We start from the raw sequence: 20,074 nt of genomic DNA, 5'->3' as shown, positions 1-20,074 counted from the left end.
CTCAGGAGTTTGAGACCAACCTGGGCAACAAAGCAAAAGCTCATCTCTACTAAAAATTTTAAAAAAGTAGCCAGGTGTGGTAGCATGTACCTGTAGTCCCAGCTACTTGGGAGGCTGAGGTTGGAGGTTCACTTGAGCCCAGGAGGTCAAGGCTCTAGTTAGCCATGATTGCGCCACTGCACTCTGACCTGGGAGACAGTGAGACCCTGTTTCAAAAAAAAAAAAAAAGACAGGTAGAATGAAAGATTCTTTCTGGTGATAGCAGTGGTAGCTGCAACACTCACTTTCCAGGGACTCCAAGAGCAGTGGTGCTGGCAGCAATGTTGTATACCCAGTTGTTGGTGCAAGTTGCTGTGACTTGTGTCTAACATGACTACTCAGTGGAGGTCAGGTACTTTTAATGCCAATGGCACATTTTTTATTAGATGATAATGACATCAGAATGGCATAGAAAAGTTCTCATTCACTTTGCAATATTTGGATGTAATGTATCAACTGAGAAAGCTGTCTCCTCGGCAGAGGTTGCAGTGAGCCAAGATCACGCACTGTACTCTAGCCTGGGCAGCAGAGTAAAACTCCATCTCAAAAAATAAATAAATAAATAAATAAAAATAAATAAATAAATAAAAAGAAAGCTGTCTCTCCAGAAGTATATAAAATTCATTTTTCAGAAATGATGCCATAGAATGCTTGGATCATTGAATCTCTTTTGGGATGTTAGTTTTCCATGTTCCTGTTTGTTGGTTAGCTGAGTGTAAAGCATCAAAGTGACAACTGCTTCTTTTTTTCCAGGAGAATGATCCATCTGTGAGACTGAAAATTGCATCATTGTTGGGTTTATTATCAAAGACAGCAGGATTTTCACCAGACTGCATTATGGATGATGCCATTAACATCCTGCAGAATGAAAGTAAGTTGCAATTTAAAAGCTCTATAGTCAGAGCAGAAATATTTAGTTCTTTTTGTATAGAATTTAGAACAAAATTTTGTTGTGTTGATTGTTATTGAAGAGGAATTTGAGGATAATTTAATGAAACCATATATACATGTTTACATCAGAGTAGAAATACAGTTTTATCTCTTAATAGCTGTCATTTATTGGCCAGGTACCTACCATATATTTGAGGTAGTTTACATATGATATAGACGTTATCGTCCCTATTTTTTTTTTTTTTTGCTTGTTTGTTTTTTGTTTTGAGGCAGGGCCTTGATATATTGAGCAGCCTGACTCCAGGCTGGAGTCCAGAAGTCCAAACATGTTAGTGACCCTTGCTATATATTACCCTATTGCTTTCTAAAAGGATTATTTCAGCTTACACTGAAACCCGTAACTGAACATACAGTACTTGTTCCATCAAGAAACATTTTTTTTTTTTAACGGAGTCTCGTTCTGTCTCCCAGGCTGGAGTGCAGTGGCACGATCTCGGCTCACTGCAAGCTCTGCCTCCTGGGTTCACGCCATTCTCCTGCCTCAGCCTTCCGAGTAGCTGGGACTACAGGTGCCCGCCACCACGCCCTGGCTGATTTTTTTGTATTTTTAGTAGAGACAGGGTTTCACCATGTTAGCCAGGATGGTCTCGATCTCCTGACCTTGTGATCCACCCACTTCAGCCTCCCAAAGTGCTGGAATTACAGGCATGAGCCACCGTGCCTGGCCAAGACACATTTTTAAAAGCACTAAAACAGGCTAGGCACAGGTTAGGCTAGGCCTGTAATACCAAAATGTTGGGAGGTCAAGGTGGGAGGATCCCTCGAGCCCAGGAATTTGAGACCAGTCTGGGCAACATAATTAGATCTTGTCTCTACAAAATATTAAAAAATTAGCCAAACATGGTTGCTCACAACTTTATCCCAGCTGCTTGGGAGGCTAAAATGTGAGGACCTCTTGGGCCTAGGAGATTGAGGCTGCAGTGAGCCATGATCATGCCACTGCATTTCAGCCTGGGTGACAGAGCGAGACGCTGTCTCAAAAAATAAAATAAAATAAATACAAGCACCAAAATAATAACATTGCTTCAGTACAGAAGTATCATTTTTTCCCATGGAAAATTCTTACTGTAGCTACGTGAGAGGTGACATTTTAAGGATAACTAGGTGTTCAGCGGGGAGTGGGGTCAAGAATGGAGTCAGGTGTGGGGGAAGGCATTCTACGTAGAGAAGTTAGCCTGAGCAAAGATGGGGGCATGGAATTATAAGTAGTTGGAAAAAAGAGTGTTAAAGGAGACCTGAAAGAGATGAAGCTAGAAAGATAGGCAAGGATAGACAACATGGAAGGCCTGGTGTGTATGTATTATATGCCTTCTAGGATATTTGGACTTTATCTTGAAGGCAATGGAAAACTTTTTTTTTTCTGTTTCTTCTTTTTTTTTTTTTTGAAATGGAGTCTTGCTCTGTCGCCTAGGCTGGAGTGCAGTGGAGCGATCTCGGCTCACTGCAACCTCCGCCTCCTGGGTTCAAGCCATTCTCCTGCCTCAGCCTCCTGAGTAGCTGGGATTACAGGCGTGTGCCACCATGCCTGGCTATTTTTTGTGTTTTTAGTAGAGATGGTGTTTCACCATGTTGGTCAGGCTGGTCTCGAATTCCTGACCTCATGATCTGCCTGCCTCAGCCTCCCAAAGTGCTGGGATTACAGGCATGAGCCACCACCGTGGCTGGCCTTTTTTTTTTTTTTCTGTTTCTTAGTGTGAAAAAACTCTTGAATCAGTCAAGCACTAAACATTTTTGGAGCACACTATGTATATAGAACTGTACTGTATCCTATGGAGGACTCAGACATTTAAACATGATCCCTTTAGGAACTTAGCTTTTAGTTGAAGGCATGAAGGATCACACAGTAGAACCCAGTTGACAAAAGTCTATTTTTTTTTTCTGTTTTTTTTAAGACTGGGTCTCGCTCTGTTGCCCAGGCTGGAGTGCTGTGGCGCGATTACGACTCACTGCTGCCTTGATCTCTGAGGCTCAAGCAGTTCTTCTACCTCGGCCTCCTTAGTAGCTGAGACTCTGGGCACACACCACCTGGCTGACTCATTTTTTCAGATTTATTTTTGTAGAAACAGAGTCTCCCTATGTTGCCCAGGCTAGTCTTGAACTCCTGGGCTCATCGGATTCTCCTGCCTCAGCTTCTCAAAGTGCTGGGATTACAGTTGTGAGTCACTGCGCCTAGCCAATCTACATTCTTTACCCAAGTAAATTAGTTTATATAGTTACCCCTTTTGAAATTCTACAAGCCAACTTTCTATCTCCCTCTCTAGAGTCTCATCAAGTCCTAGCTCAACTGCTGGATACTTTGCTTGCAATTGGCACTAAGCTACCAGAGAATCAAGCTATCCAGATGCGATTAGTTGATGTGGCCTGCAAGGTAAGAGTATAAAATCTACTCAGATCCATCCTAAACTGGTAACTGAGGACTGCTAAGGACCATTAATGGTTTTAAGAGCTACCTCATTTTTTCATCTCTTGGTGTTGGATTAGGAATAAAGTTAAGTACACTTGTTATAAAATGTGTTTCCTCATCCTTTCAAAACAAATGAAAATAATTACAGTACATAGTTACTGTGTATATTGTGCCTAATAATGCACTCTACTTGTTATGGTGCTTTGTATTCAGTTTTTCATTTGGTCCTCGCAATCCTTCAAGTAAGTACTGTTATTTCTGTTTTACAAAGGTGAAAATTAAGATTTATGGAGTCTGATTTGTCTAAGTTTGCACAGATAGGAGGTTGCAGTACCAGGGTATAAACTCTGTTTTTTCTGACCCCAAACTTGTTTTGTTTTTATTATGCCTTGTTGCTTCAATAAACAGACCAACTATACACAAGTAAATGGGAAAAGTTTTGTACGTTCTTTTTTTCTGATTTTTAAATACATGTATTAATACATTAATTGTGCCTTTTGATTTAATTTGGAGGTTAATTAGCCTCTTTTTGTATACACAGCAACCCCTAGAACCTTGTAGAATTGATTTTACTTTGGATCTTTTTGATAACTTTGAGAATATAAAAAAGTCAAATGCATTTGAATTGTGTTAGAGTATTATATTCTTGAAATTAGAAAGCTATCTGAGAGACGCAGGAAAGATTACTTGATTTATCTTAAAAAACAGACATACATAAAACCAAAAACACTTTGACAAGTACAATACTAAAAGCTTAAATAGGGCCAGGTGTGGTGGCTCACACCTGTAATCCCAGCACTTTGGGAGGCAGAGGTGGGCGGATCATTTGAGATCAGGAGTTTGAAACCAGCCTGACCAACATGGTGAAACCCCATCTCTACTAAAAATACAAAAAAAAGTTAGCCGGGCACGGTGATGCATGCCTGTAATCCCAGCTACTAGGGAGGCTGAGGCAGGAGAATCATTTGAACCTGCAAGACGGAGGTTATGTGAGTGGAGATTGCGCCACTGCACTCCAGTCTGGGTGATAGAGTGAGACTCTGTCTTTAAAAAAAAAAAAGAAAAACAGCTTAAATGGAAAAAACTAGGGATTATGTGTGTGGGAGAGTAAGTACGTCTCCCCTGTGAGAGAAAATATATATCTGTGAAGTTTGCTTCTGAGAATTGTCATAATGAATGGGTTGTGATATCTGCAGTAACTGTTCTTAAATCTGCTTTAAATATATTTTTAACTATAAGATTTTATATTATATACTCAAATATATTTTTTATTATAATAATTTGTACTCATAGAAAATTTGGAAAGATATTGAAAACTGTAAAGAAAAATGCATTCATAATTCACTACCCAAAGGTAATCATTATTTGTTTTTTGATATATGGCTTTCTGATTTTTTTTCTGTATGCAAATCATTTGCCATTGTTTTTTCTTTAAATACATTGCTGTAATCATATAATTTTGCTCCTTTTTTGCTAACATAAGTATTTTTCTTGTATGTGTTTTATAAACATAATTTGTAATGGCTGTGTGATATTGTGATATAATTTTGCTCCTTTTTTGCTAACATAAGTATTTTTCTTGTATGTGTTTTATAAACATAATTTGTAATGGCTGTGTGATATTGTGTCTAATAATTAAACCATACTTTTTATATAACTATTCACCTATTACTGAATTTACATTGTAGCCATTTATTTAATTGGAAATAATACTGCAGGGAATATTGTTAGTCTAAAATATTTTCTGTATTTAAAATTATTTCTGAAACACAGACTATCAAAATAGAATTACTAAATTACTAACTGAAAACATTTAGAATTTATTTTTTATTTTTATTTTATTTTATTTTATTAATTTGTTTTTTATTATACTTTAAGTTTTAGGGTACATGTGCACAACGTGCAGGTTAGTTACATATGTATACATGTACCATGTTGGTGTGCTGAACCCATTAACTCGTCATTTAACATTAGGTATATCTCCAAATGCTATCCCTCCCCGCTTCCCCCACCCCACAACAGGCCCCGGTGTGTGATGTTCCCCTTCCTGTGTCCATGTGTTGTCATTGTTCAGTTCCCACCTATGAGTGAGAACATGCGGTGTTTGGTTTTTTCTCCTTACGATAGTTTGCTGAGAATGATGGTTTCCAGCTTCATCCATGTCCCTACAAAGGACATGAACTCATCCTTTTTTATGGCTGCATAGTATTCCCTGGTGTATATGTGCCACATTTTCTTAATCCAGTCTATTATTGATGGACATTTGGGTTGGTTCCAAGTCTTTGCTATTGTGAATAGTGCCACAATAAACATACGTGTGCTTGTGTCTTTATAGCAGCATGATTTATAATCCTTTGGGTATATACCCAGTAACGGGATGGCTGGGTCAAATGGTATTTCTAGTTCTAGATCCCTGAGAAGAATAGAGTCAGGGTCTCATTGTGTTGCCTAGGCTGGTCTCGAACTCCTGGGCTCAAGTGATCCTCCAACTTTGACCTCCTGAAGTGCTGGGATCACAGGCATAAGCCACAGTGCCTTGCCTAGACTTTTTTTAAGGCTGTGTTCTTTTTTTTTTTGAAAAAAAGTTGACGGTCTTGCTATGTTGCCCGAGATTACATGTGTGAACTACTGTGCCCAGCTAAGGCTGTTAATACTTTTTGTCAAATTGCTTTCCAAAGTGTTCCAGTTTATATGCCCACGAGCAGTATATGAGAGTGCCTAGTTTCACTGCATTATTCTAGCATTTGATATTAATGTTTAAATAAAAATCAAAGATAAAGCTGTTAATTTGGTGTGTGGAAAATGATGCTTCGTTTTTAAAAAATCTCTTTTTTGAAAAGACTGCTAATGAGGTTTCTTTTTCATATGTTTTTCCTTTATTTGTATTTCCTCTCATGTGAATGAACTTTTTATGTCCTTTGCCAGTTAAGCATATGGAGTTTGTGTGTGTGTTTTTTTTTTTAATTGTTTGTAGAGGTTCCTTTTTTTTTTTTTTGAGACAGAGTCTCGCTTTGTCGCCCAGGCTGGAGTGCAGTGACGTGATATCAGCTCACTGACACCTCCGCCTCCCAGGTTCAGGCAATTCTCCTGCCTCAGCCTCCCGAGTAGCTGGGACTACAGGTGTGTGCCACCACGCCCAGCTAATTTTTGTATTTTTAGTAGAGACGGGGTTTCACCACGTTAGCCAGGATGGTCTCGATCTCCTGACCTCATGATCCGCCCACCTCGGCCTCCCGGAGTGCTGGGATTACAGGTGTGAGCCACTGCACCTGGCCTGTAGAGGTTCTTAATAGGGTAAAAGTTGGAACTGTTTGTCAATGGCAGATCTGTCACAAGCTTTTTCAGACTACAGTAATGAAGACTATCTGTGATTCATAATTACAACCACTGTTTCTACTGCCAAATGCCATTTTGGTTTATGACTTTATCATACAATGTGCCTAAAAGTGTTTTTTTTTGTAATTGAGATATAATTTATATACAAATATTTACTCTTAGATACAAAGTATGTTTTCTGACCACAGTGAGATGAAATTATAAACTAGTTAACAGGAAGAAATTTAGTAAACCCACAAACTTGGAAATTAAACAACATACTTCTATGTAACTAATGAGTCAATGAAGAAATCAAAAGGGAAATTAGAAAATACTTTGAGATGAATAAAATAGAAAATGATGCAGCTAAAGCAGTGCTTATAGAAGTTTATAGTTTTAAGTGCCCATCATAAAAAAAAAAACAAGAATAAGGATCTAAAATCAGTAACCTAACCTTCCAACTTAAGATGCTGGAAAAAGAAGTGCCCATTAAACTTAAAGCATGTGAAGGAAGGGAATACTAAAGATTAGAGTAGAAATTAATTTAACAGAATAGAAAAACAACAGATAATCAACAAAACCAAATTGGCTTCTCTGAAAAGATCAACAAAATTGACAAACCTTTAGTTATATTGACCAAGAAAGAGAGAGAAGACTCAAATTACTAGACTTGGAAATGAGAGGACAAGAAGATGGACATATTAGAAAAAAAAAGGAAAAGCGAAGATACTGTTGAGGGCGGTGGCTTATGTCTGTAATCCCACAGTTTGAGAGGTCAAGGCAGGAGGATCACTTGAGCCTAGGAGTTCAAGACTGGCTTGGGTCACATAGGGAGACCCCATATCTACATAAAACAAAAAAATTAGCCAGGTATGGTGGCTTGTACCTATAGTCCCAGCTACCTGGGAGGCTGAGATGGGAGGATTGCTGTGCCTGGGAGGTTGAGACTGCAATGAGCTGTGATTGTGCCACTGCACTCTAGCCTGGGTGGCAGAGCAAGACCTTGGCTCAGAAAATTTAAAAAAAAGACATTATTACAGACCTGACAGAACTAAAAAGGATTATAAGTTAATATTATGAAAAATCATAGGCTGGGTGCAGTGGCTCACACCTGTAATCCCAGCACTTTGGGAGGCTGAGGTGGGCAGATCACGAGGTCAGGAGTTTGAGACCAGCCTGAACGACATGGTGAAACCCCGTCTCTACTAAAAATACAAAAATTAGCTGGGTGTGGTGGTGCGTGCCTGTAATCCCAGCTACTCAGGAGGCTGAGGCAGAAGAATCACTTGAACCTGGGAGGCAGAGATTGCAGTGAGCTGAGATCGCGCCATTGCACTCCAGCCTGGGCGACAGAGCAAGACTCCATCTCAAAAAAAAAAAAAAAAAAGAAAAGAAAAATTGTATACCAGTAAATTAGATAACTTAGTTGAAGTGGACAAATTATTAGAAAGACAAAAACTACTGAAAATGACTGAAGAAATAGACAATCTGAATAGATTTATGACAAGTAAAGTAATTGAATTAGTGATTAAGAAAACCAACTAAACAAATCCCTACAAAGAAAAGCTCAGGCCTCAATGGCTTCATTGGTGAATTCTACCAAATGTTGAAATAAGAATTAATGCAAATTCTTTACAAACTCTCCCAAGAAATAGAACAGGAGAGAACACTTCCAAACTCATCCTATGAGTTATCAGAAACAGACAAAAGACATCACAAGAAACGAAAACTACAGACCAGTGACTCTTATGAATGTGGATCCAAATATCTTTAACAAAATACTAGCAAATCAACTCCAGCAACATACAAGTAGTATATACCATAATCAAGTGGGATTGATTCCAGGAATGCAAGGTTGGTTTAGTATCTGAAAACAAATGAATGTAATACACTATCGAGGATTAAAAACATGATCATAACAATAAATGAAAAAGCATTTAACAAACTCTTAACACCCTTGTGTTATAAGAACACATAAAATATCTTGTAATATTTTTAGGCTTTAGGATAGAATAGGTCAGGAATAGATGGAACTTCCTGACCCTCGTAAATGGAATCTAAAAAAAAAAACCTGACAGGAAGTATCATACTTAATTTTGACAGATTGAATGCTTTCTCCCTAAAATGAGAAACGAAACAAATAGGTCATTATATTTTTCTTCACTTCTGTTTAACATTGTACTAGAGGTTCTTGCGAGGGCTATTAGGCATAGAAAAGAAATAAAAGTCCTCTATGTTGGAAAGGAAAAAGTAAAATTATCTCCCCGTATTCACAGGTAACATAACCTTGTATGTAGAAAATCCTAGGGAATCCACTGAAAAACTGTTGGAAGTAATAAATGAGTTTAGCAAGATTGCAGGATACAAAATCAGCATACAAAATATAAATTGTATTTATATACACTTGCAGTGAACAATATGAAAATGAAATTAGGAAAATAATTCAATTACAGTAGCATCAAAAATAATACTTATGGCTGGGTGTGGTGGTGCCTCTTGCCTGTAATCCCAGCACTTTGCGAGGTTGAGGCAATAGAATCTTTTGAGCTCAGGAACTGGAGACCAGCCTGGGCAACTCAGTGAGATCTCATCTCTACTAAAAATTGAAAAAATTAGTCAGGTATGGTAGCACATGCCTGTAGTCTCCGCTATTTGGGAAGCTGAGGAGACAGAATTGTTTGAACCTAGGTGGACAAGGCTGCAGTGAGCCTTATGAGCCTTGATTATGCCACTCCACTAAGCCTGGGCAGCAGAGTGAGACCCTATGTGTATTAAAAAAAAAAAAAAAAAAAAAACCACAAAAGAAAACTTACGAATAAATCTAACAAAAGAAGCACCAGTAAATCCAGATACTGTGGTACTATATGAAGATAGGTGTAAAGATAAGTGGAATAGAATTGAGAGTCAAGTCCAGGCATGGTGGCTCATGCCTGTAATCCTAGCACTTTGGGAGGCCATGATAGGCAGATCACTTGAGGTCAGGAGTTTGAGACCAGCCTGGCCAACATGGTGAAACTCTGTCTCTACTAAAAATACAAAAATTAGCCAGGTGTGATGGCACATGCCTGTAATCCCAGCTACTGGGGAGTCTGAGGCAGGAAAATCGCTTGAACCTGGGAGGCGGAGGTTGCAGTGAGCTGTGATTGCACCACTACACTCCAACCTGGGCGACAGAGTGAGACTCTGTCTCAAAAATAAAAAAAAAGTATTGAGAGTCAAGAAATTGGCTGGGTGTGGTGGCTCACACCTGTAATCCCACTACTTTGGGAGGCTGAGGTGAGCAGATCACTTGAGCCCAGGAGTTTGAGACCAGCCTGGGCAACATGGCAAAACCCCATCTCTACAAAAAATATAAAAACTAGCCACAAGTGGTGGTGTGTGCCTGTAGTCTGAGCTACTCGGGAAGCTGAGATGGGAGGATTGCTTAAGCCTGGGAGGTTGAGGCTGCCAGTGCGCCGAGACTGCGCTACTGCAGTCCAGCCTGAGTGACACAGAAAGACCCTGTCTCTAACAAAAAAAGAAGAAGGAGAAGAAATAAACTCATGTGTCTTTGGTCAACTGATTTTCTGTATGGATGCCAGTACCATTCAATGGAGAAAAAAATTGTCTTTTCAATGCATGGTGTTGGGACAACTGTCTATCCACGTGTAAAAGAAGAAAGTTGGAAACTTACCTCACACCATGCAAAAATTAACTCAAAATGAATCAAAGACCTAAATATATGTAAGCTAAAATTATAAACCCCTTAGAAGAAAATATAGTAATAAATTTTCGTGTCCTTGGATTTGGGAGTGGATTATTAGATTTAACAAAAGCACATGTGGTAAAAGAAAAAAGTAAATAAATTGGGTTTCACCAAAACTGAAAACTTGTTTTTGAGGGGACCCAAGAAGGTGAAAAGACAACCCACAGTATGGGAAAAAAATATTTGTGAATCATATATATAATGAGGTAATTGTATTTTTGTTTTTTTTTTTTTTTGAGTTGGAGTCTCACTTTGTCATCCAGGCTGGAGGTGCAGTGGTGGCTTGACCTCGGCTTACTGCAACCTCTGCCTTCCAGGTTCAAGTGGTTCTCCTGCTTCAGCCTCCTTAGTAGCTGGGATTACAGGCGTGTGCCCAGCTGATTTTTTGTATTTTTGGTAGAGACGGGGTTTCACTATGTTGGTCAGGCTGACCTCAAACTCCTGACCTCAAGTGATCCACCCACCTTGGCTTCCCAAAGTGCTGGGATTACAGCGTGAGCCACTTTGCCCGGCTGGTAATTGTATTTAGACTATCTAAGGAACTCTTACAACCCAATAATAAAAATACAAACAACCCAATTAAAAACATGACAGAGGAGGGAAAGTGGCAAATTAAAAAAAAAAGTATTAAACTAACATGGGCAAAAGATCTGAATAGGTATTACAAAAAATCGAATAATCCACTGCCAAATAGATATACAAAAAAGATAAACATACAACACAAAAGCTTAACATCACCTGTCACTAGGGAAATGCATATCAAAACCACAATGAGCTGGGTGCTGTGGCTCATGCCTGTAATCCCAGCACTGTGGGAGGCCAAGGCAGCTGGATCACTTGAGATCAGGAGTTCGAGACCAGCCTGGCCAACATGATGAAACCCTGTTTCTACTAAAAATACAAAAATTAGCCAGGCATGATGGTGGGCGCCTGTAATCCCAGCTACTTGGGAGGCTGAGGCATGAGGCTCGAACCTGGGAGGCGGAGGTTGCAGTGAGCCAAGATCTTCCCATTGCATTCCAGCCTGAGTGACAGAGAAAGACTCTGTCTGAAAACAAAAGACAAAAAACCCACAATGAGATGCCATCTCACATTTCTAGGATGGCTGTAATAAAACCGCCTCCCAGGCTCAAGTGATCCTCCTGCCTCAGCCTCCCAAGTAGCTGGGACTATAGGTGCATGCCACCACGCCTGGTTAACTTTTGTATTTTTTGTAGAGATGGAGTTTTGGCATGTTACCCAGGCTGGTCTTGAACTCCTGAGCTCAAGAGATCTGCTTGCCTCAGCCTCCCCAAGTGCTAGGATTACAGGAGTGAGCCACTGTGCCTGGTGTTTGCTCAGCTGCTTTCAAAAACAGTCTGGCAGTTCCTCAAAAAATTAAAAATAGCCTTACCATAGGACCCAGCTGTTCTGCTTGTAGATATCTACCAACAAACTGAAACATATTAACTAAGAAGTTTGTATATGAATTTTTTTTTTTCCCCAGATGGAGTCACTGTGTCGTCCAAGCTGGAGTGCAGTGGTGTGATCTTGGCTCACTGCAACCTCTGCCTCCTGGGTTCAAGCAATTCTCCTGCCTCAGCCTTCTGAGTAGCTGGGACTGCAGGTGCCCACCACTACGCCTGGCTAATTTTTTTGTATTTTTAATAGAGATGGGATTTCACCATGTTGGCCAGCCTGGTCTCGAATTCTTGACCTCAGGTGATCTGCCCGCCTCAGCCTCCCAAAGTTCTGGGATTACAGGCATGAGCCACTGCACCTGGCCCTATGGATGTTTGTAGCAGCAGCATTCATAATAGTCAAAGGTGGGAGCAAGTCAAATGACCATCAGGTGATGAATTGATAAATAATGCACGTTAGAATATTATTTGGCCATTAAAAAGAATAAAATACCAGTACATTCTACAGCTTCGTTGGACTTTGAAAACATTGTGCTAAGTGAAAGAAGCCAGACACAAACGACCACCTATTACATGATTCAGTTTATATTAAATTTCCGTAATAGGTTAAGTCTATAGAGACAGAAAGTACATTAGTGGTTGATTAGGGCTTAGGCGAACAGAGAGATAGGAGGTTGATAGCTAAAGGATACAGAATGGCTTTTTTTTTTTTTTTTTTTTTGCAGGAGGGGGATCTTTCTGTAAGATAATGTTTGAAAACTGACTGTGGTGATGGTTGTGCATATATGTGCAGTACTGAAAAGCATTGAATTGGCCAGGTGCAGTAGCTCATGCCTGTAATCCTAATGCTTTGGGAGGCCAAGGTGGGAAGCTCGCTTGATTGCAGGTGTTCAAGATCAGCTTGAGCAACACAATGAGACCTCATCTGTGCAAAAGAACTAGCAGGTGTGATGGTGCACATCTGTAGCCCCAGCTACTTTGGGAGGCTGAGGTGAGAGGATTACTTGAGCCCAGGAGGTCAAGGCTGCAGTGAGCTATGATGATATCACTGCGTTCCACCCTGGGCGACAGAGCGAGGCCCTGTCATTTATTCATTCATTCCTAAATACATACATACATATACATACATACACCTATACATACATACCATTGAATTGTACATGTTATCTGGGAGAATTGCATACGTTTTCTGGGAGAATTGCATGGTATGTGTATTATATGTTATCACAGCTATTAAAAATTTATACTTCAGGCCTGGCGTGGTGGCTCACACTTGTAATCCCAGCACTCTGGGAGGCCACAGCAGGCAGATCACTTGAGGCCAGAAGTTTGAGACCAGCCTGGCCAACATGATGATAACCCTGTCTACTAAAAATACAAAAATTAGCCGGGTGTGGTGGTAATCCCAGCTACCCTGATGGCTGAGGCATGAGAATCACTTGAACCAGGGAGGCAGAGGCTGCAGTGAGCTGAGATCACGCCACTGCACCCCATCCTGGGCGACAGAGTGAGACTCTGTCTCAAAATAAATAAACACAAGAAAAAAAATTATACTTCATTGAATTTTGGTGAATTTATCAACATTTACATTTTTTCCACGTTTTGGCTAATTTGAATAATGCTGCTATGAATATTCACTTACAAGTTTTTGCTTAATATATATATGTTTTCAGTTCTCTGGGATGTGTACTAAGGAGAGGAATTTTGGGGTCATATGGTAATTAAGTGTTTAAGTTTTTCATAAAATACAGATTAACATAAAATTTACCATGTCAACCGTTTTAAAACATACTGTTTAGTGGCATTAAGTATATTCACAAAGTTGTGTGATCATCACCACCCTTCATTGACAGAGCTGTTTTTGTTTTGCAGAACTGAAACTCTATACCTATTAAACAGTAACTCCCCATGTCCCCATCCCCTAGTCCCTAACAACCACCATTCTATATTCTGTTTTTATAAATTTGACTACTGTAGGGACTTCAGGTAAGTGGAATCATGCAATATTTGCCCTTTTGTGCCTAGCTTATTTTTCTTAGCATAATGTCCCCAGAGTTCATCCACATCGTAACATGTGTCAGAATTTTCTTCCTTTTTACAGCTGAATAATGTACCATTTAAGTAAATTGGAGAAATCATGCCATTTTCCCACCGAAGTAAATGCTTCATATGTATTTTTTAAGGATATCAATTACAGCATGCATCACATAATAATGACATTTCAATCAAGGATGGACTGCATATACAACAGTGGTCCCATAAGGTTATAATATTATATTTTTACTGTACTTTTTCTATGTGTAGATATGTTTAGATACACAAATACCATTATGTTACAGTTGCCTACAATATTTGGTACAGTAACATGTTGTACAGGTTTATAGCCTAGGAGCATTAGGCTATATCATGTAGTCTAGGTGTAGTAGGCTTTATAATCTAGGTTTGGGTAAGTACACTCTGATGTTTGCACAATGATGAAATCACCTAATGATGCATTTCTCAGAATGTATCCTTGTTGGTAATTGATGCATGACTATATTTAGTTTTCATATCTCTTTGTTTTCCTTAATCTGAAAAGATCACTCAGCCTTTCTTTGTCTTTAATTACCTTGACATTTTTGAAGAGTGTAGGGCATTTATTTTGTAAAATGTCTTGCAATCTGGTTTTATCTGATATTTTCAGTTTAGATTCAGCCAATGCATTTTGACAAGAATATAACAGAATTTTGTGTCCCTCATAATGTATAACATCATGAGGCACAGATGACGTTTGACTTGTTGATGATGTTGCCTTTGATACTTGGCTTAGGTGGTGTCTGCCAGGTTTTGATTATAGAGTTATTTGATCCCCAAAATTAAAAATAGAATTGCCAAATGACCCAACAATTCACTTCTGGGATATACCTCTGTAAGGGCTGCCATAACAAAATGCCACAGGCTGGATGGCTTAAACAACAGAAATTTCTCATGTTTCTGAAGTCTAGAATCTAAGATTAAGGTGCTGGCAAATTCAGTTCCTAGTGAAGTCTCTCTACCTGGCTTAAAGACAACTGCCCAGTCACTGTGTGGGCATATGGCCTCTCCCCTGTGCATGAGGAGAGAGAGCTCTCATAAGGACACTAGAGTCCCATCCTTATGACCTCATTTAACCTTAATTACCTCCTGAAAGGGCCCATCTCCAAATGCAGTTATAAGGTATTGCATTTCTTTTGTAACTATGACTGTTGGGTCATGAGTTCCTTAAGGAAACTCATTTTTCCAAAGAAGACATATAGGTGGTCAATAAGCCAATATGAAAAGATGCTTAATATCACTAATCGCTAATCATTAGGGAAAGAAAATCAAAACCACAGTGAGATACCACTTCATACCCATTAGGATAGCTGTTGCCAAAAAGAAAAAAAAAGTATTGGCAAGGATTGGAACCCTTGTGCATTGATAGTAGTAGTGCAAAATAGTGCAGCCATTGTGGAAAACAGTATGATAGTTCCCTAAAATTCATGGGTTGGAAGAATTAATATGTTAAAATGTCCATATTACCCAAAATGATCTACAGATTCAGTGTAATCCCTGTCAAAATTCCAATATCATTTTTCACAGAAATAGAAAAAAAATCTTTAAAGTTTGTGTGAAACCACAAAAGACTGAATAGCAAAACAATTTTGAACAAAAAGAACAAAGCCAGAGGCATTACATTCACTATTTTCAAAATATATTATAAAGCATTTGTAGTCAAAACAACATGGTACTGGCATAAAAACAGTACCAAAGGAACAGGATAGAAAGCCCAGAAACAAACCCATGCATTTATGGTCAGCTGATTTTTGACAGTGGTGCCAAGAACACACACTGGGTAAAGGACAATGTATTCAATAGATGATGCTGGGAGAAGTGGTCATTCACATGCAGGAGAATGAAATTAGACCCTTACGTCATACACATACTTGAACTGAGTGGATTAAAGACTTAAAACATAAGACCTGAAACTGTAAAACTACTAGAAGAAAACAGGGAAAGCTCTGTGGCATTGATCTGGGCAATGATTTTTTGTTGTGACTTTAAAAGAGCAGGCAACCAACCAACAACAAAAAATAGACAAATGGGACTGTATCAAACTAAATAGTTTCTGTACAAGAAAAGAAACTAAGTGAAGAGACAACCAACCCATAGAGGTAAAAAAAAATGTGTAAACCATATATCTGACAAGGGCTAATATCCAAAATATATAAGGAATTCAACTAAGTAGCAACAACAACAAAACCTGGCTAAAAAATGGGCAAAGGACCAGGACAGACACTTCATACAGATGACCAACAGGTTCATGAAAAAGTGTACAACATCACCAAGCGTCGGGAAAATGCAAATTAAGTGAGATGTCACCTCACATCTATTAGAATGGTTTTTATAAAAAAGATGAACAATAACAAGTGTTGGCATGGGGAGACAAGGAAACCCTCGTACACTGTTGGCAAAGATGTAAATTAGTACAACTATTTATGGAAAACAAGATGAAGGTCTCAAAAAACTGAAAATAGAACTAGCATGTGATCTAGCCATCCCACTTCCGGGTATATGTCTAAAGGAATTGAAATCAGTATGTTGAAGGGATGCTTGCACTCCAAAGTTGATTGGAGCAGTATTCACAATAGCCAGTGTGTGGAATCAACCTGTTTATCAGCAGATGAATGGATAAAGAAGATGTGGTGTATAACATGCAATGGAATACTATTCAGCCTTGTAAATGAAGGAGATCCTGTCATTCATGACAACATGTATGAACCTTGAAGACATTATACTAAGTGACATAAGTCAAGCACAGAAAAGCACATGCCACATGATCTCATTTGTATGTGTAATTTTAAAAAGTTGAACTCAAAGAGAGTAGAGTGATGATCACCAGAGGCTAGGAGTGGTAGTAAAGTGAGGGAGCAGGGAGTTGCTGGTCAAAGGTTATAAAGTTTCTGCTCAACAGGAGGAATAGGAGGAATAGGTTTTGAGATCTATTACATAGCAGGTGACTATAGTCCACAATAATGTATATTTTAAAATAACTAAGAGTAGGGAGATGCAGTGGCTCATACCTGTAATCCCAACACTTTGTGAGGTCGACGTGGGAGGTTTGCTTGAGTCCAGAAATTCAAGACCAGCCTGGGCAATGTGGCGAGACTCTGTCTCTACAAAAGTAAAAAAAGTAGCTGGGCATGGTGGCGTGCACCTGTAGTCTAAGACTGAGTGAGGAGGATTGCTTGACCCCAGGAGTTCCAGGCTATGTGAGCTATGATTGTGCCACTACACTTCAGCCTAGGTGACAGAGGAAGACGTTGTCTCTTAAAAAACAAAAACCTAAGTGAATATTTCAAATGTCTCACCACAAAAAATGATAGGTGATGGATATATGTTAATTAGCTTGGTTTAATAATTCCACATTGCATACATGTATTAAAGTATCACATTGTATCCCATAAATATATATAACTATGACTATAATAAAACATTAAAATCAAAAATAGATAATTTGTGGAGAGATACTTTGAGATTATGTAAATATGCTCTTCCTTATCAAACTACCCACCATTTTAGCAACTGTTATTAAATCTTGCCTGACGTTGTTATTACCATAAAGAGAGCTTGCATCCCCTCCCTCCCTCTCTTCTTTCCTTCCTACTTTCCCTCCCTCCCTCCCTGCACTTGCCCTTCCTCATTCCTTCCTCCTTCCTTCCATTCGTCTCCTGTTTTATTTACTGTGTAATAGTATAATCATTATTTTTTGAAGTTTAAATTGTCTCTATAATAATTTTTATTTTTATTTTTTATTTTTATTTTTATTTTTGAGAAAGAGTCTCGCTCTGTCACCCAGGCTGGAGTGCAGTGGCGCGATCTTGGCTCACTGCGAGCTCCACCTCCTGGGTTAATGCTGTTCTCCTGCCTCAGCCTCCCGAGTAGCTGGGACTACAGGTGCCCGCGACCATGCCTGGCTAATTTTTTCTGTATTTTTTTTTAGTAGAGATGGGGTTTCACCATGTTAGCCAGGATGGTCTCGATCTCCTGACCTCATGATCCACCCGCCTTGGCCTCCCAAAGTGCTGGGATTACAGGCGTGAGCCACTGCACCCGGCCAATAATAATTTTTAAATACAGGATGTTACTCTGTTATATTCTTTGTATCACAGTAGGAGGAAAGTCATGCTTTTGGATACTTTTCAAAGTTCTTCTCATTTATCCTCTCCTTAATCATTTCACTTATTGGATAGCTAATCCTCATTTGAGAGATGGATAGATGTAGTTCAAAGACTTGACAGGAAATTAATGCAGTTTTCTTGTGTAGCATCTGCACAACTGAAATTGAGGGTCTTCTGTTTTCTTTTCTATTTGTAAAGATTTTTCTGGGAGAACAAAGTTCTTGTTAAAAGAGGGTATCCATTAGAATCTGCATACAGAATACACCAAATTGTTACCTGTCCTTAAAAACTATTCATATCAAGGATCACCTGAGCCCAAGAGTTTGAAACCAGTCTGGGCAATATGGCAACATCCCATCTCTACAAAGATTTTAAAAATTAGGCAGGTGTGATGGCACACACCTGTGGTCCCAGCTACTCAGGAGACTGAGGTGGGAGTATCTCTTGAGCTTGTTAGGCCAAGGTTGCAGTGAATGCTGATTGCAACACTGCACTCCAGCCTGGGTGACAGAGCGAGACCCTTATCTCAAAAGAAAAAAAAATCCATATCGATGCTGAATGGATCAGTATGTTATTTTTGTCTTATTCAACTTCATTCTCAGATTTTGTTGATATACAGAACCATTTTTTAATATATAGCAAAATTGTAAATTAATTTTTGTTTTTGACACAAATTGGTCTTATTATTGGGGATGTGGTTTGCTTACTTGCTCCATTAATATAAAAATGATGGCACTTTAATGGCCTGACAAGGTGTGTAACATCCAAATAGCATCTGCAGACACTTAGCAATTTTTTTTTAATTAATAAGTTTTTATCCAACAGTATAAAGAAAAGCAGTTCTTCATGATGATGACCTTGATGCAAGAAATGATCTGTAGGGGAAGGACATCATAAAATTGTAATTGTTTCCCTGAGAGCATGAGACTCTCTTTTGGGCTAAGATTCAGTATGCAGTAATACATTGATTGTGCATTATTGTTGCCTGGTTAACAGAAGCTAGAAGGATTTAGTTTATTGCTTGAAAATCAAAGTGTTTGTAACAGAGGTGCAATCAACAGTTTAGTCATGAGAGATGATGTTTTTATACTAAATATAAATAGTTCATTTGTTTTGTTTTTGGTTTTTTAGGGGGCGCGGTTTGAGACAGAGTCTTGCTCTGTTGCTCAGGCTGGAGTGCAGTGGCGTGATCTTGGCTCACTGAAACCTCCACCTCCTGGGTTCAAGCAGTTCTCTGGCCTCAGCCTCCCGAGTAGCTGGGATTACAGGTGTGTGCCACCACACCCGGCTATAAATTTTTTTTTTTAAAGAAATGGGGCCTCGCTGTGTTTTCCAAGCTGGCCAAGTCCCATTCACTTTTCTCCACACTAGTGACTCAGTTTGAGAATCATTATCCATTAGTGGGTAATGTGACCAATTTCATGAGACGTGATTTTTTTTTTTTTGAAAAAGAGAATAAAGTACAAATAGAGTAAATCACAAGCTATAAGGTAAATACTGTTTTGTTAAACTTGCTGTATGTGTGTTTTTATGTACTGTGTTGCAATATTATGTGTTTCTTACTTTGGGTGCTAGTCAAAAGAAGTTTGAAATCCAGAGTTTTGTACCATTTTTATTACCTCATGTACAACCTCATTTCTTCAAAGTATTTTTAATTTATGTTACTATGTTATGCAAATAGCTTCTTTTAGTAGCACTGGACTAGGGTAATGCAGGAGGAAAACTGATAATTTATTAAAATTCCTGGTGAGAGGTGCTAACATAAAAAATATTGATAGTACTAAATGTTGACAAAGATGTGGCACATCTAGAACTCTTATGCAGCACTGGTGGAAGTGTAAATTAGTACAGCTATTATGGAAAACTATTTGGCAGTATCTTCTTTTTTGGAGGCAGTATCTCACTCTGTCACCCAGGTTGGAGTGCAGTGGCGTGATCATGGCTCACTGCAACCTCCACCTCCAAGGCTCAAAGGATCCTCCTACCTCAGCCTCCTGGGTAGCTGGGACTATAGGCGTGTGCTACCACATGCGTATAGTCC

General features: G+C 39.0%; 1 protein-coding gene across 1 annotated transcript in view; it reads left to right on the top strand.

Moving 5' to 3' along the window:
• The window catches only part of INTS4 (integrator complex subunit 4), a 115,056-nt gene that overhangs the window by 12,519 nt on the left and 82,463 nt on the right, over nucleotides 1–20,074 (top strand). Inside the window, exons 3-4 of the mRNA XM_024255311.3 lie at nucleotides 793–910; nucleotides 3,252–3,358. Coding sequence (XP_024111079.2) covers nucleotides 793–910; nucleotides 3,252–3,358 — 225 coding nt within the window. The remainder of the gene's footprint in view (nucleotides 1–792; nucleotides 911–3,251; nucleotides 3,359–20,074) is intronic.

This window comes from Pongo abelii, chromosome 9 (assembly GCF_028885655.2).
Source record: "Pongo abelii isolate AG06213 chromosome 9, NHGRI_mPonAbe1-v2.0_pri, whole genome shotgun sequence".
Lineage (NCBI taxonomy): Eukaryota > Metazoa > Chordata > Mammalia > Primates > Hominidae > Pongo > Pongo abelii.
This window is presented reverse-complemented; position numbering and strand designations above follow the sequence as displayed.